General features: G+C 36.1%; 1 protein-coding gene across 2 annotated transcripts in view; it reads right to left on the bottom strand.

Annotated features, from left to right (window-relative positions):
- DCTN4-p62 (dynactin subunit 4) overlaps nt 1-18,837 on the bottom strand; it is a 159,260-nt gene that overhangs the window by 66,495 nt on the left and 73,928 nt on the right. For both annotated transcript variants that reach the window (XM_090399205.1, XM_090399212.1), the window contains one exon: nt 5,709-5,818. In XM_090399205.1, the coding sequence (XP_090255331.1) occupies nt 5,709-5,818 (110 nt within the window). The remainder of the gene's footprint in view (nt 1-5,708; nt 5,819-18,837) is intronic.

Here is an 18,837-nt window from a genome sequence, read left to right as displayed (position 1 = left end):
AGCAAACAGACAAATAAGTCAAGTTTGCACCTGCACATAGTGCAAGTCTAGGTAACTCGCAAAGTAGTGCAAGTCTAGGCAACTCATGGTAAAGGCAGAAGAAAATACTTATAAGCTCTCTATTACTTAACCTTGGTATTTCTAAGCCTGGCTCCCACTGATGAGACCTCAATAAAGGTCGAAACCAGTCTGGGTAGTGGCCCCTTGCCTTTAATGCATAGCATCATACATCTCCTCAAGGAGATGGGCTTTGCATTAAGGGTAAATATTAAGAATAGTGATCAGAGCTTATTCCAACTTTACCACGAGTTGCCTAGACTTGCACTACTTTGCAGGTCACCTAGACTTGCACTATGTGCAGGTGCAAACTTGACTTATTTGTCTCTTTGCTTACTTGGGAAATGGAGTAAAACCAGGTTTAAAATAGCTTGGCATCTTTAACACACACACACACACACATATATATATATATATACATATATATATATATAGATAGAGAGATAGATACAGAGACAAGCTAAATTACATATCACACAGTATGCTAAAGAGACAATGATTTGATCAACAGTTATTCTACTGGCATGATCTGTAGTGAAAATAAAATTAAAATAAAGAAATAAAATAAAATAACTACATCAAAGTTATATTCTATTTAAGACAACATCAGAGAAACATTCTTTCATATAGATAGTTTTATTACAGTAAAAATGATGTCTTAATTTAACATGACAATTGTTATATTAGATTTAAGATCCTGGATTACCTATGGTCCTATTTATAATCAACTCTTAGGGAGAAAGGTTAAGTGAGTAGAACACGTGCCTTCCATATTCTTGGGATTTTTAGACCATCATTATTGTTAAGATTAGGGTAGTTGATAAGAATCTCACAGGCATCCTTAAATTTACATTGATACCATGTTTTATTGTGATGTAAACAATAGGTGCTTTTCCAGTCAATTCTATGTAAAGTGTTTAGAGCATGATCAGAAAGGCCAACTTGACTATAGTTATTATATTTAATGACTCATTTCATTTATGTTCCTTTCTTCTAATAAGAATTGTGCATCCTGTTTCCCCTATAGGGCAAATTACAGGTATAATGAATACGGTATACTCAAGGATGAGCCAGCGGAGAGAGTGGATCCTTGGATGAGTTAAGTTCTTTAACTTTGCAGGAGGTTTAAAAGTGACTTTAAGGTTGTATTTCTGTAGTATTCTGTTTATTTTATCGGATATCCCTTTAATATATGGAATGGTTACAGTTTTATTGCAGTCTAGTTTATTTTTGTTTTTAAGTGATGACTGGGATTTTACTATCAACAAAATTCTTGTACAGAATTTTGTTGATAGTATTTTGGCTGTAACCATTTAAAAAAAAATGGTTATAGCCAAAAAAACTATCAACAACCTCTATCCTTTGTAACAGTCTTTATCTCACTAATTTCTCCTAAGGATTGCAACCTGCAGTTGTTAAAAAATAAATCAGGTTCCTTTCTTGCTTTCTTAAACTAGCCCACACACAAGGCACTGACGATATTTTGTAGCAACCCTCATTGTGAAGTTGATACATATTAAAAAACAAACTAGATTCCTCTGAAACTTTTCTGTTACATATATCAAACTTGCTAAGACATTTCTTTTTACAGGCAAAAGGAACTGATTTGTGTGATGATTTCATCTAAAAATAATGCTACAGTTCTTATTTTATGGATAAAGAATTAATACATACAACTCACTTTTCTTTTTCCAATATCTCCACAGAAATCTTTTCACAGATATCAGATCAATGAATGTTGTTCCATACTTGTGTCCCTTCCCTCCAATTGAAACCACTATTTAGGAAGCTGACTAATGTATAACAAGTGTTTTATCATAGTAATTCTACCACCACATTCTGTCTTCTATTCATGACTGATGGCTTCAATTATAAAATTGTTGGCATGATAATTTTATAATCAGTCATGCCATCACTAATTATTTATAGGATAGGATTATCCATCAGGTCATTTTCTTCAATGGTAACTTTTCACAAGTTGGAATACAGAATCAAGTCTAATTTCTTTTAAAGGTTTCGTTATTTTTCTTTGTCAGAAGACAAATCACAGATATTTAGTTCATTATAAAGAATTTCAGAAATAGACAATTTAAATTACAACTTTTTTAAAAACTTAAAATTCTTCTCTATCTTCACTTCTAAAATTTAGTTTTCTTTCTTTCTTAATTCATTAACAACAGTGTTTTATTCTGTTCCTTTTTTTTAATTTTTTTTTATTTTTATGTGTTGTCTCCTAAATGATTTGCAGATCATCCTTTCTGGTTCAATGGATGAATGAACCATAAAGCCAATAATTAATTTTTTTTACTTTGTTTCTCGTCAAATTTTATACATCATTCTACTATGATTATCACTTGTCAGTAGAAGACTGACATATCAAACTTTGCCTACTTAGCAATAAAACAGTAATGGATATTTATTATCCTTTCTTTTAATAATTTTCAATGCCAAATCAAGACCCTTCTTGTTGCTTAAAGCAATAATAAGCATTATATTATCAAGTTGTCATTATAGTGAATTTTTCACGCTGGAGCATGATAAATTTATCGCGAATTATTTTGAATCCCCCTTGCCATTTTTCTCTGTCGTTCCTGTAACTCTAACAAAATTTTGAACAACACTTGTGTTGAAGTAGATTTATAATGTGAATTAAAATCATTTCAATCAATGCAAAAGTTACATAGCAAAGTTAAGTATGAAATAGGTAAGCAAGTGTGAAAGGGAAGTGAAGGAAGGGTAGGGCAGGGCAGAAGGAAACCATGATCCCATTCTGAAAGCTTAATGTAGAAGAGAAAAAAAAAATTAGTTATCCTGTACAAATGCCAGTAGTTTCTCAATATTTTTCTAAGAATCAGTTCAGAGGGGTGAAGATTTATTTTTTTTAACTCTAGAGCACACTTTGCACTGCAATAAACTTTTTCTCTGGCCTTAATGAATTTACTGCAGCAAACATTCACTGTACAATTAACTCTCACCATAACAAACAAACAAACAAAACATGTCCTGAACAAAGTCCCATAGGCACAGTGCCATTTTAAAGACTCTTCACTATCACAATCTATCTGCTATAACAACTGTTCCTGTGATTCCTATAAATTATTAACACCAGACCTCCTTGCAGTCAGAACACTCATTTGTAGGTGGCAAACAATGGTACACACAAAGCCCACGAAACCATGCTTTAAATTCATTCAATGCATCTGCATTCACTACAATGTCAGCAGAACATTCCACTGACAAACCACTCTCCATGCAAAGAACCTACTTCTTATGGCTCCTGCTCACACCCTCCTTATACAACTTCTAGGTATGTTCCCTTCTTCTAGATCTTTCCCCCCCATTCTACAAAAGATTTATTCCACATTAACCCGGTAACAACTCTTTACCAACTTAAATGTCTCGACTGTATTCCTTCTCTTCCTTCTATTCACAAGGGTTTGCAAACTGCATTCACACAGTCTTCTAATATTCCACATCCCAAAGACCAGTTATGACTTTAGTCAGTTTTCTCTGGATCCTTTTTAATATATCCTCATCACCATGAAAACCAGGGGATGAAATATGCGCACAATAATCCATACAAGGCCTGATCAAGGACTTATACAATGGAATCAAAACCTCTTTATTTCTACAAGTTCCTCTGCATCATTGCTATAATCTGATGTGATGCCTGAACAACTTGTGCAATGTAACCTCTGAACTTCAGATCCTTGTCCCCCACCACTGCAAGGTTTCTTATCTTCTCAACTTCCTCCAAAATTTCCCTGTAAAGTATGTACTTTACATCCTGTTGTTGCCTACCAAATTTCAGAAACTTACATTTGGCAACAGTGAATTGACACTTCCATACTCTTGCTCACTCGTACAATCTATTCAAGTCCTCCTGTAAGGTCACAACTTATGCTTGATTCCTCATCATTCTCCCCAGTTTTCATCTGAAAACAGTTGCATATCACCAGTTGCATTAAAGCTATCCCAATATCATTATTATATAAATTAAATAACAATGGTCCCAAAACTGACCCTTGCAGTACACCACTTCGACTTTCCTCTTTCGAGATAGTGCCTCCCCCCCCAATACACAGCTTGCTGATACCTATCTGCTAGCAATTCACTTATTTAACTCACTAGTCATCCAATCCTATCTGCTTCAGTTTAGTGACCAACATGTGGTGTGGCAATCTATCAAAAGGCTTTGCAAAAAAATCTAAATATACCATTGTTTATGCATCTCCCTTATCCAATACATCCATCGTTTTGTTATAGTAATAATCAAGTTTGTAAAACACGACCTCCCTTTAATAAACCCATGTTGACAAACACAAAGAATACCACTATCGATCCACTTCTGTATCCTATATCTCACCAATCTTTCCAATACCTTAACTCCAGAATTGGCCTATAATTGTTGCCTTAGCCTTATCACCACCACCTTTGCAAAGCAGAACAATTTTGCCTTTCTTCCACTCCTCTGGGAGTTGTGCTGTTGCAAGACTCTTATTAAATAGGTAGAGCAAGGCTGATGCTAACTCCTTTAAACATTTCCTTAAGATGTGTTGATATGTCAAGTCCTACTGCCTTATTGACATCTAGCTTACTTAACTCCTCCTATACTTCTTACTCGCTCACCATTAAGTTTTTCTCATTTCATTCTCTATACTTGAGCTTCTGATTTCACACTGAGGATGAAACACCCTGATGAACTGCTTACTGAACAACTCAACTATGTCTCTCAGTCACCAATCTATCACTTTCATCAGATATATGGGAAATAGAAGGAAGAATGATTATGGTAGGATGAGGTTAATCATTATTCCTTCTACTTGCCACATATCAAAAAATCTCATGAGGGTTTTACTTGGACTGATTTGCTAATTTCTACTTGTACTGCACTTTTATTGGACCTACCAGATTAGTCACTCACCTGGCCTGCAGGCAACTGAATATTGCCATTATTCATCTTGTGCTGCCTCCAAAAGTGCATTCTTCCAGATTTCATGCTTAATCCACTCGTTCATCCATTCTGAACCTACCTTATTCAACTTTTTGACCTTCACATACTGAATACATTCACACTCACACACAGATGCTGTGTGTGTGTGTGTGTGTGTGTGTGTGTGTGTGTGTGTGTGTGTGTGTGTGTGTGTGTGTGTGTGTGTGTGTGTGTGTATTTCTTTGTCAATTCCCAAGCATCATTTATTGCTCAACTCCTCATCCCATTCGGATGAGGAGATGAGCAATAATTATGACAAGTTTAGGAGCCATAATTAGAGCCTTGTGCTTCCACATATATCCTTTCCTCACAGAAGTCTTCATATGGCTAGCCACAACCCATTTGATCATTTCATGATCACATAAATTTGCTATAACAAGTCACCTATATTTAGAAAGGCAATTAGCATTATTAAAATTTTGTTGAAATTCTACAGTGGTAAGATCATTTAAACAGAAGAATGGTAACTAAAGTTTTGCAAAGGGGTCAATTTTGAAATGGTAAATAATCGAATAATTTGGAAGATAATCATCTAAAAACTAAATTAAGTCTTAACTTCCATGGGATACCATAATATCCTACAAATCCTAATAAAAATGAAGACACATTTGTACAAAATCAAATATTATACATTTCAAACAAAATAATAATATATTACTTTTGCTCAAATTTAATGGTTGATCCAAGAATTCATTTGGTAAGGGATCCACATTTTCTGTTGGTTCAGAAGAGTGTTCTTCAGCAACTTTGCATTCTTCTTCTTTGGCCCTAAATTTGAAAACAGTAAAAGCAATTTACTATATTTAATACAGCTTTATAAAGAGACAGCCGAAATGTATATGAAAAACAAAAAAATTTAACCCCCCACCCCTGCTAGTTATCTGCACTAAAACTCTTAATCTGCCTTTCATAAAAAAGTAAAATGAGTTTTCCCATTCAATAAATTATTTAACAAGTGCAAGGTGTATAAAATAAAAATGAAATAACAATGCAACAGTAAGCAAAATATACACAAATACATCGGTTGATTATGTTGACATTCTGACATGTGGTATATCAGAAGATTTTATAAATCCTCGATTCTTTTAAGAGAACAGATGATCAGGTTAAGAAGGTGATTTTAAAAAAATCTAAAATCTTGCACAGTAGGATGAAAATATCTTGAGATCTTGCACAGTGAGATGAAAGCTATTGTATGTCATGTGGTCAAAGTATTTCAGAAATTTTTCTTTTATATGCTAGACATAAGAGTTATTGCATCTTTAAGGTTTTAAGGAACATGTGTACTAGACATTTCTAGATACTTATGTGGCTTACACATGTAGAAAAAATATCGAATTTTATTTTAAAAAACCCTCAAATATGTTACATTCAATGTAACATAGACATTGCCAAGGAGAAAGATTGTCAACTACATTCAAAACATGAATCATGTCACAACATATGCTGCTTACAAGCTCATGTTTTGGTTGCAGCAGAGTCAACAGGATTATACTATTAAGAGTTCAAAGGAACAAGTGTATAATTTTCTGCAATTAAATAAATTAAAGTTCAAAAATTATTATTATGAACAGTTAATAAAAAGTTAATAGTTAAACAGTTAATAATCACTTTCCAAAACTATGAAACTGGTACACAGAGCAGTTAAGGTTCAGACAATTTTGTAGTTTTTTATATGTTTCAAGGTCAAATTTCTACCTGCTATTCATGTCACCTTTGCTACTTTGGACATAGTGAATGCTCTGCTTTGATTAGAATCCAAAAACATCAAGGCTATGTTGTATTTTGGAATCCAACAAGTCCAGCCTTGCTTTTCAGGCCACTAAATCAGAGTTCTGGAACCAGACAAAGATTCTTCATTCCAGCTGGTTCAAATTTGATCATCTTTGATCACATAACATATGCTCCTTACAAGCTCATGTTTTGGTTGCAGCAGAGTCGACAGGATTATGCTATTAAGAGTTCAAAGGAACAAGTGTATAATTTTCTGCAATTAAATAAATTAAAGTTCAAAAAATTATTATTATGAAAAGTTAATAGTAATCACTTGATTACTATTAACAAAACTATGATACTGGTACACAGTCAGAGCATTTAAGGTTCAGACAATTTTGTAGTTTTTTGTTTCCTTGAAACGTAAAACATTACGAAATGATATCTAACACTCTCATGAAGAAGTGTACAGAAAGGTATATGTAACTGGTACAAAAGTATAGAACTCATAAAGTTTTATCTTCGAATTATGTGGTCTTTATATCAGAACTCACAAGAATGACGTATTCTGATATTCAATATAGGAAATGAGCTAATTTTCTTTTACTCAACTTCAAATTCTGCATCATTTTTAAATATATATTAAATGTGTAAAAGTGATGTAAAGTTATTTTTCTTTGCATTATGGCCTATGCCTATATGTTGCTTTTCCTAGTTATACTCGCTAGCCCATCATAACCCCAAAAACATAGGCAAGGAGATAATCAAACTATTCAAATTATAGGGGAATTAATATATTAGACTCTGGAGATGAAATGCATAGAGCAATAAATAATATATATAATATATATTGGGGTGCAATTCTAGCTTGCCTCCTCGTGGTGCACCCTGGATAATGCTAAAGAGCTAGAGCGACTTGGCAACCAGACTATCTTCTTGATCTCCTGGTTACAGCACACATGAACTCAAACACACAAATTAGCTCTCTTAAGGGCAAGATAACTAGAAATATTGGATCTGTTGTCCGAATTTGCCAAATTAACATTGTGAGGGTATATGTAGAGCAAAATGTGAATACCTCTCAAAGATTTTATATGACAACAATGTTGACATTGTTCTTGTTCAAGAGATCCACTGTAAGGATAAGGATCAGCTCCACTGCAAGGGCCAAATTCCTGGTTACATTATCATTGGAATCACTTATCATCACGCATATGTACGTAGTACCCTAGAAGATTCCCACCTCATTACAACTAGCATTGTCGGCGGCGTGCATCTGATAACAACTATGATAGGGAACATAACCATTACCAACCAACGTGTATAAATACCCTGCCCTCTTGTGGCCTCCACAAGTTCTACCAGTGCAACCACCTTGCGATGTATATAGGTGACTTTAACAGCCACAACATGCTATGGAAATATGCTTCAAACAATGAATGTGGAGACTTTGAGTGAATGGACAGAAATTCACGACATGCACCTAATTTTCGATGCAAAAGATAGATCTTCCTTCAAGTCAGCAGCTTGGAACAGGGAGTACAACCCCGATCTCTGCTTCGTCACTGAAGACAACAATGGACAACTGTTACCTACATCAAGAAGAGTTCTCTCCAACTTTCCCCGAAGCCAACATAGACCAATTATATTAGAGGTAGATAAGCAGGTACCCCTTGTCAGATCCATCCACCGGAACTTCCAGAAAGCCAGCTGGGGTACATTTGCTGCCTATCTTGACAAATATGTCCGTTGGATCCTTCCAACAAGCAACAATTACAAGAGATTCATGGGAGATGTATTAGCTGTAGGTAAGAAGACCATACCAAGAGGCTTCTGGAAGGAATATATCCCTGGATGGGATGATGACAGTAATAAACTGTATCAAGAATATCTAGAGTGTGGCGATCCTGACATTGCAGATGAACTCATTCACAGCCTTGACACCAGCCGACAGAAGAAATGAACTGAGACAGTAGAAAGATGCAATTTTTGGCACTCCAGTAGAAAAGCATGGAGCCTTCAAAGACAACTAGGTAGTGGCACCATGACTGCCAGAGAATAATCAGCTATTCCTCCTAACCAATATGCATCACATACTGTCAACACATCAAGATATACCATCAAGACAAACAACACACTCTTCAAATAAAAAGAGAACTTACATATTTGAAAAATAACAGGCCATCAGACCCTTTATATTCGTGACTTTTCACTCTTGAAGATATTAACACTGCTCTAATGGATATGAAACCAGGCAAGGTTCCATGTTTCGATGGAATTCATCCTGATTTCCTGTTGAAGACAGGCCAAAAAGCTCGACAGTGGTTGACTTGTTTTTTCTCTGACATCCTCCAGACTGGTAGACTTCCAAAAGAATTTAAGAGGACAAAAATGATCTCCATCTTAAAACCAAGAAAAACCAACAACAAACTAGGAAACTACCGACCAATTGCCCTACTTAGCACTGCTATAAGCTCCTAGAAAGGCTCATCCTCAATAGAATTGCCCCTAAGATAATAAAACAAGTCCCAGACTGTTTTATTATCTTAGGAACAGACCAGATTCAGACATAAATGAAGCAGCTATGATCAGGTTCTGTCACTTACCACACATATAAAGGCAGGCTACCAACAATGCCTGAAAACAGCTGTAGCTTTTCTAGATCTTACCACAGCTCATGATACAGTCTGGAGGCATGGTGCAGTCTGCAAGTTGCTCCGTGCAGTCCCATGCAAAACAATAGAAAACTAAATGATAACATGCTAAGCAACCGCCTGTTCCAAGTGTGTATGGACGAGAATAAAAGTAAACAAAGAACACTAGATAATGGATTACCACAAGGGTCAGTTCTGGCTCCCTTCCTTTTTAACTTATATATCGCAGATTTGCCTAATACAGCCTCCAAGAAGTTTAGCTACACTGATGACATTGCTCTAGTCACCAGACACACCAATTTTACTACAATGGAAGATATGCTAACAAATGACCTTGCAGTCCTAGGTGAATACTTCAGCAAATGGAGATTACGCCCAAATCCTAGCAAAACAGAAGTTTCATGCTTCCACCTGAACAATAACTAGGCTAACAAAGAACTTATGGTCTAATTCAACCACAAACTGCTACACTACAACAGATTCCCAAAATATATGGGCATCACTCTGAATAGAACTCTATCTTTTAAACCACATTTCATTAACACAGCATCCAAGCTAAAAAAACAAGAAACAATACTGCAAAAATTATGTGGAACAACTTGGGGTGTCTCAGCAACAATGCTTCACTGCACTGCTCTTGGCCTCGTTTACTCTGAAGCTGAATACTGCTCACTCGTATAGCTGAACAGCACCATGTGTATTTGGTTGATGCTCAACTTAACACCAGTATGCGCCTTATTTCTGGAACTGTAAAATCAACCGCAACATACTGGCTCCCAGTGTAAGCAACATCCCACCTCCACAGATCCAACTTTCTTCTACATGGATACAGCAAAATCATGGAAATCCAAAATCTTCCAATCCACAAAGATATCCCATCCCTAGAAATAAACAGGGTAAAGTCAAGGCACCCTCCAATATTAACAGCAAAAAATCTTGCAGAGGCAAGTTTCAACATGAAGGAGAAGTGGAAAGAGTCCTGGTGTAACACTTCAACAGGAATCTTCCATGAATTAGTGGATCCAATACAGATGCTTTCGGGTTTTGACCTACCTCGGAAAACTTGGTCTACCCTTAACTGAATCCGCACCAATCATGGCAGATGTGCAGACCACCTTTACAAATGAGACAGGATTGCCTCACCCAAGTGCAACAGTGGATCACCCCACCAGACAATTAATCATATTACAATGTGCATTCAGTGGAAACCTGTCAAACTTCATCCATGCTACACCAAATGCAGTTGACTGAATAATCAACCTAAACATACAGTTGTAGCCTATTCTTGAGTGTCTCTTTTATGACTGTACTATGTCTTATTATTGTACATATGTTTATTACTATGTCCATATATATTAAGAATTAATGTAATGTAACTTATCATGTGTGAGCCATACACTAAATAAATAATATATATATATATACAGGGTGTTCGGGATAAATTTGACATATTTATAATTAATTATATTTTTCCGTAAGTTACATGTATTAACACACACTTCTCTTCATTTAAAAGTTTGGACCCTTCTTCATTCATATACAAGATGTCAGAAAGGATGGATAGCTGGAACCCACCTGAATCATGGAAGAGAATAACTTGTATCATGATGATTCGTGCCCGCCATCAAAATAAGGATATTACGACTGCTGCCCAATGCTCCCTGAATACAGTAAAAACAATCAGGCATGAACTAGAGACTTGCAATGGTGACTACGAGGATGTAGCAAGAAGAAAGATCCCTAGCAGACGATCTGATTGCGTTCGTACAGCAGAATTCCTCGCAAATCTGCAGGAACAGGTGTTGAAGAACCCTGGCATTGGAATTCGGGCTTTGTTCGTGGAGTTGCTAACTGTAGTCAAGCCCTGGATAACAAGGGTAGCCAATGGTAGGCCGTATGTATGGCAGCAGGATTCGGCCCCTTGCCACACCTCTGGGAAAAGTCAAAAATGGTTGTCTGAAAATTTCTACGACTTCACCAGTCCAAATGTTTGGCCTCCAAACTCCCCAGACCTTAACCCCATGGATTATTTTGTATGGGGCGCAGTTGAAAAAGACACCAATCGCACTTCCAGTAATACAAAAGCCCAGTTAATGGATAAAATTAAAACAGTTTTTGCGGCCCTTGCCAGGGAGACTGTAGCATCAGCTTGTTCGAGGTTCCGAAGCAGAATTGAAGCTGTGATCGATGCTAATGGTGGTTATTTTGAGTAAATCTTGTTGATAGTATTGTAATTAACTCTGCCTGTAATGTTTTTTTGTCAATTCATTAAATTTAATAGATACAAAGAAGATTTTCTTTTTCCTTACGAAACTGTCAAATTTATCCCGAACACCCTGTATATATATATATATATATATATATATATATATTAACTATGTTGTACCCTCATTTTGTATTTTGGCAAAACAAGTGTTCTCTGCCAGGTTGGCAGGAAAACGACCCAGATATACGTGGATTGATACGGTACAAAGTGCCTTAGATGAGAGAAATATAAGATCTGATAATGTTGCAGCTTGACAAGTAACAGACTGATTTGGAGGAAAATTGTAGATAGGAAGTTAATAATGATGTAAATTTTTCATGTGGTACTATCACATCCTGCACACCCCTTGAGGGTACACGCCAGGAATTTGATGATGACGATATATAAGTAATTAATATTCATGAATGCATAAGCAGGGATAATCAAAAATGGTATGACCACTTAAACAGATTTAAGTCTTTCCCTACATACAGATCTTTTCCAAGATATGCATAACTTATTTTAATGGTATTAACACTGAACGAACTATTTTATAAACAAGATGTTTATTAACTGGCTTATATTTTGCTGGATTTCAAACCTGCATCTTCAGAGTCCAAAGCAGAATGTTATAGTTTAAAGGTGACAATGAATAAGTGAAACAATTCAAACTGTAATGGATACAAATGATCTAAAGTCCTAATTTAGCACCTTCTAATGTAAAAAAAGAATTATTACAGTTATGAAGGAGTCGATCTTAAGATAACAGTCTCCCAAAATTTTGTCAAATTAATGCAACCATACTTGTTCAGGTTAGGAGAATTCTTCACAGCCATGGCTAACTTTAAAAATAATCTTTCTGATCTGTAATGACTTCTAAATAACACATTTGAGTTCTTGTCTGCATGGGTGTCCAAAGTGTGGTATGTCAGTCCTGACTTGCCATAATAATGGTAGCTAATGTATTTTTTATGTTCTCCAAGATGGATGTTAACAGATCCTCCTGTCTTCCCATAGTAGGCCAAGTCAGTCATGAGGAATTTCATATACACTCCAAGATATGCTAGAGAATGGAGTTTATCCTTAGGATAGCGGATCAGAGTTGCTAATTTAACATGGAGTTTGAATGTAGCTTGCAGGCCATGTTTTATTAGTACTTTGACTATTTTTTTCTGATGTACTCTGACATATGGAATAGAAATAGTAATGTTTTATTCTTGTGTATTAGAGGAGGGAGAAGTACTGGGGCTATGTAGTATTTTATCTATTTTGTAGGAATTGTAGCCACTGGCCAAGAAAATATGGCACAGATATTTAAGTTCTGTGGAAAGAGCTGTATCATTAGAACAAATTACTCTGCCTCTCTGTGTGTTTTAAACATATCATACTGTTGGGCTGGATGATGATGTGATTGCTTATGTAGATATCTTCCTGTGTGTACTGGCTTTTGTAAATGGAAAAAGATATTGATCCCACTAAAAGGTGGGTGACTAATGTGTCAAGAAAAGGCAAACTGTTATTATTATTATTCTAAAACACCATGGAGTCACAGACTCATCTTAGAAGTCCTTTTTTGCATTCATGCAGCTCATCATACTAAAACCTTAAACACATTCAAATTCTCTGCAGACGACACACTCTCAGGCAATACATTCCAATAATTCACAACTCTTCATGCAAAATAACGTGCTTTTCACTCTCTTGCTCACACCCTCCTTATACAGCTTCTAGGGATGACCTCTTTTCTCCTCCAATCCCTCACCATTTTATGCAAACCTGTTCAACGTTAATTCTATAGAGCCTTTACACTTGTACATCTATCATATCACTCCTCTTCCTACTATCCACTAGATTCTGTAAACAGCATTGTCTCCATCTTTCTTCATATTCAACATTCCAGTGATCAGAAACTATTTTGGTGAATTATCTTTGCACCCACTCCAACATCTCTTCATCCTTTTGAAAACCAGGTGACTAAATCTGTGCAGAGTAGCCCATTATGTGGCCTAATCAGAAACTTATAGAATGGAACCAGAATCTTCCTACTTCTAGAAGTCAGTGTCGTCTAATATCCAACCCCAGCTACTCTAGTTTGACTATCAACTTATCATGTAGTAGTCTATCAAAGGCCTTTGCAAAGTCTAAGTATACTACTGTGTATCCATCTTTCACATCCTTATTGTAATAAGTAGCAGTATATCACTGTCACCTTATTGTAATAAGTAAGTCGATTACTAAAACATGACCTCCCTTTAGCAAATCTGTGCTGTCCATGAAATATAATACCACTCGTCAACCCAATTTTGATCCCAATTCTCAACACTTTAACCACAACACCTGAATTCATATTGGCCTATAATTTGATGATTGAATTCTGTCACCTCCTTTATGAAGAAGTACAATCTTGCCCTCCTTCCTTCCTTCTACTCCTTTGGAACACGACACTATGTAAGACTCATATTAAACAAATATGTCAAAGCAGATGTCAACTCCCTGCTACATTCCTTCAAAATATGCAGTAATATATCATCAAGTCCCACAGCCTTATTAATTATTTATTCTACTAGATAGTTCTTGAATATAACCCAAGCAGCACTGAACTTCCCACCCAATTCATCATTCCATGCTACAGCTACAAGCTGTCTTCTGAGCGTCTCATAATCACCAGCCTTAGAGTTCTGCATATACCTTTTACACACACATAAGTTCTCACATGGCTGTCAATCACCCAGGTAATTACCTCATGGTCACTGTCACCAACTGGAGGGAGATTACACCTCATTTATAATAACATCCTCTGGTGAGATAATCAAATCCAAGACTCTCAATCCTCATGTGTCCTCTGTTATGTACTTCCTGAGGTAGTTGTCAATCAAAAACTAAAGAAATTCATTTTTACTTATGGTTGTTATCTCATCATCCCAATTTATATTGTCATAATTAAAATCACCTATAATGATCATCCTTTTCCCATTTGCTTGGCTAATTTGCTTATACATTTACTGGTCACTAGACTCCAAATTATCAGGTCTACAGCAACATCAAACAACATATTTCATTCTATTCACCTCAATCTCACATCATACTCCCTCAAAACCATTACCACTATTTCCCCTGTTGCATCTCCACCTTGTAAGGATGTAACTCTTTTTTTATCATCAATAACACTCAACTTTCCTTTTTACCCTTTCTCTCTTCATGGAACACATTATACCCTTCCATCTCTATTCCTGTCAATATGTCATCCTCATCCAACCATGTCTCACTAATTCCAACAATTTTAGGGTGAACAAAATCAATGTAACCATTTTATTTCCCTTGTTTTTGATACTTCTAGCATTTGCCTGCAAATATAGCAGCTCATTCCTGGATCTATAACAAGTTTCACTGATACCACTTATTAGATGTGACTTCTCCATACTTTCCTGTTTTCCTTGCACACTTGTCCTCTCATTATTTACACTCATGCTACCCACTTCTTCATTCATAAGCACCACTTCAATCTCTATTTCCTTATTCTCCCACTCTTTCATATCACTTCTTACTTGCTCAGATTCATTCTATGCACTCATTTCTCTACTTTCCAGCAGCAGTCTCTCCAAATGACTCACACTAAAACCATTCAAATGCAATTTGTCATTCTTATTACAGTTCAATTCTTCCTTCAAACTCATTCCACATTAACAAACTACATTCCTTTCTCTCCATACATTTCTGCTAACATACCATTCTTAGAGTAGCTAGTGAGACCTCAAAAAAGGTTGAAACCGGTCTGGGTGGTGACCTCTCCTCATAATGTAAAGCAGTATTACATCTCATAGGAGCTGTGTGTTTTTACATTATGAGAAAATATCAAAAATAGTGAGGGAGCTTGCTCCATCTTTGCATCGAGTTGCCTTGGTGTGGTACTACCAAGTGGTCACTTACACTCGGATTCACCGATAGTTCGTTGGCATGAAACGCTTATAGATCGTAGTTTTCGATCTTAGAGTTTCGTATACTGGCTGAAAAACAATAAAGGATTTTTATCCCCTTAATTTATCAACTTTGCCAGAAAAAAATAGCTGTTTGGCTTTTCATCTTAGTTATAATATGTTATAATATAACATAGTGGCACACCTTTCTGGCATTCATATAGCGAAGGTATGCAAGTTCTTTTCACTTAAACTTTGACATCTAGGTCTGGCTACTCACTAATGAGACCTCAAAAAAAAGGCTGAAACCGGTCTGGGTGGTGACCTCTCCTCATAATGTAAAGCAGTATTACATCTCATAGGAGCTGTGTGTTTTTACATTATGAGAAAATATCAAAAATAGTGAGGGAACTTGCTCCACCTTTGTATCGAGTTGCCTTGGTATGGTACTACCAAGTGATCACTTACACTTGGATTCGCCGATAGTTCGTCGACATGAAACACTTATAGATCATAGTTTTCGATCTTAGAGTTTTGTATACTGGCTGAAAAACAATAAGGGATTTTTATCCCCTTAATTTATCAACTTCGCACAGAAAAAAATAGCCATTTGGCTTTTCATCTTGACTACAGGACATATTAGATTTGTGGATTTTAGGTTCCATAAATACAGGGTGGTTAACATGAAGTGGTTTTATTATTATCATTACGGGCTACTCCATGGAGTCCTTAGACTCATCAAGGGAATCATGCCAAGCATCCAACATTTGCACAGTAACTATCATATTTTGCTTTAAACTCATTCACAGTCATGGCACCCACAACACTCTGGAAACCTATTCCACTCATTCACCACTCTGCAAAAATTTAGTTGTATCATGCTTACTAACTACATTCTTGATCACTATCTAAGGATGGCCCCTAGTTCTCCCACCACCAGACCTGTTCTGAAAAATTTCCTCTGTATTAATCTTGTAAAAACCTTTCAGTAATTTGACAGGCAGAAAAGGGGTGATGTGATTGAGACAATCACATCACCCCTTTTCTGCCTGTCAACCAATTTCTGTAACCCACAAATATTCAATCTGTTCTCGTAAGGTTCATTCCATAGAGATGCTACCATCTCAGTCACTCACCTCTGGATCCTCTCCGCCTCTTCCTCATTGCCAAGAAATCCCAGGTGACCAGATCTGTGCACAAAGATTCAATAAAGAGGAATAATAACCTGCAAAGTATTCTTCAGTAACCAAGTAATCTGATGAGTTGCTTTAGCTACTTTTGCTCTCAAAATTTTTAACTCCCTATCACTCCCAAATATCTGGATTCATCAAATTCCTGGTACAGTTCTATCAACATGGTATGCAGATGGTAATCTTCCTGAAATGCATAACCTTACACTTTTACCACATTAAACTAACATCCATTTTCCTCTGCTCAGAACTGCCAGTCTATCCTGCAAAATTTGAACATCATCTGTATTAACTATTGCTCTACACAATTTTGCATCATTGGCAAACAGCTGAACAGTTTCTCTCAGATCCTTTCCTATATCATTAATGTCAAATTAAAACAGTAGTGGCCCAAGAACAGAACCTTGAACCTTCTTCTGGAATCTACTCCTGAATAAACTGCTCTCTGATATCTCTCCATCAACCATTCTCTTATCCAACTCACCAACTCTATATCCATCTTCATGTGATGCAGTTTATTGATTACAATTGAATGTGGTATCCTGTCAAAGGCTTTTGCAAAGTCCAGCAGTATCACTGTAAACTCATTATCTTTATCCAACTCAGCTACCACTGTATTATAAAATGTGAGCAAGCTACTGAGGCATGACCTACCCTTCACAAAACCATCTTGTCCCCCCCCCCCTCCTCTCCATACAGCATCCAATTTCCATTTATCCATTCCTGTATTTTGCTTGACCAACTTCTCCAGTACCTTGACAACAACACTCGATACACTGAATGGTTGGTAATTTGCTACGTCAGTCTTGGGGGCCCCCTTTATCCAATGGAACTATTTTCCTTTCTTTCTACCCCTCTGGGACTAATCCAGAGTCAAGATTTAGATTAAACAATGTGATCAAAGGCACCAACATTTCCCTAGCACCTGTAATTATGCTATGCACCTCCATTTCATTTACCTCAATTTCCACCAGTGGCATAATTATTTAGGTTAGGTGTGCTGTCATGTGGCTTATGCAACCTGTGCTACAAAATTCATGTCAATTTGACTGTATAATTGCATTTTAATTGATGTATGCAAGTTTTAAGAGTGCACAGCACATCAGCACTCACCTTAATTGGCCCAATGCAATTAATTGTAGTACAGTTCTATCAATACTTTGAATACTTTAATTTATCAATTAATATAATTTTAAATATGGAAAGCATAAAAGTCAAATGAACAACAGCTATTCTTCACACGCACGCCATTCATGTGAGAAATAACAAAGAGTTCATGCTTTGTGGTGAGATTAGATTATCATTGGCAAATACTAGAGCGAGACATGGATAATTTGAATTTTGATATGACTTTTACATACAGCTATATAATATGCACAGAAATGGAGAAAGTAATTCACTTGAGAAATTATTATTTTTCTGGATTGAACTAAAGAAAGGCTGAAATAACTCATTTTACTTACATATTTATACATAAGTTCCAACCTCATTCAACTATAATCATACAATTCGTAAAAGCTCTAGTAGAAAGCAGGACATTCAGTACATTGTCAACATTGTTTCCCATTGTAAATATGGACAAAAAAGTTATAAATTATTTATAGAAATTGTAAATATATATTAAAAACTTGTCTATATCAGTGTCATAAACACATCAACTCACACATCATGCACATAAAACAGATGAAACTCAGAAAACAAAAACAGCAACTCATGACAAATGACAACGTTCAAGTGAATTGCTTTACGCGACAACCAATCACAGCCACTTATGGATTCTGGGTGATACTGTTTCAGTCCAGGCTCTGCCTCACCTTCTGGATGATTTAAAACCATTGGAACGTTAAGAATTTGATACACTGCAGCATTTGTATGTCTGTTTAAAGGGCTCAGAGGTGTCATATTTCTGATCGCACACCCAGGCTATTAACGCAAATGCAATGTGATTTTTGCATGGTGAAAAGTATCCTCTTCATGAAGCATTAATACAATGTGTTTAATTTTAGGCATGCAAAGCCAGGAAACAATTAGGGGAGTCTTTAACAGGAATAAATGCAAAAATATAATATCA

The sequence above is a fragment of the Typopeltis vanoorti genome, chromosome 1 (genome assembly GCF_054136105.1).
Source record: "Typopeltis vanoorti isolate ZY-2024b chromosome 1, IOZ_Tvanoo_1.0, whole genome shotgun sequence".
Taxonomy (NCBI): Eukaryota; Metazoa; Arthropoda; class Arachnida; order Uropygi; family Thelyphonidae; genus Typopeltis; species Typopeltis vanoorti.
This window is presented reverse-complemented; position numbering and strand designations above follow the sequence as displayed.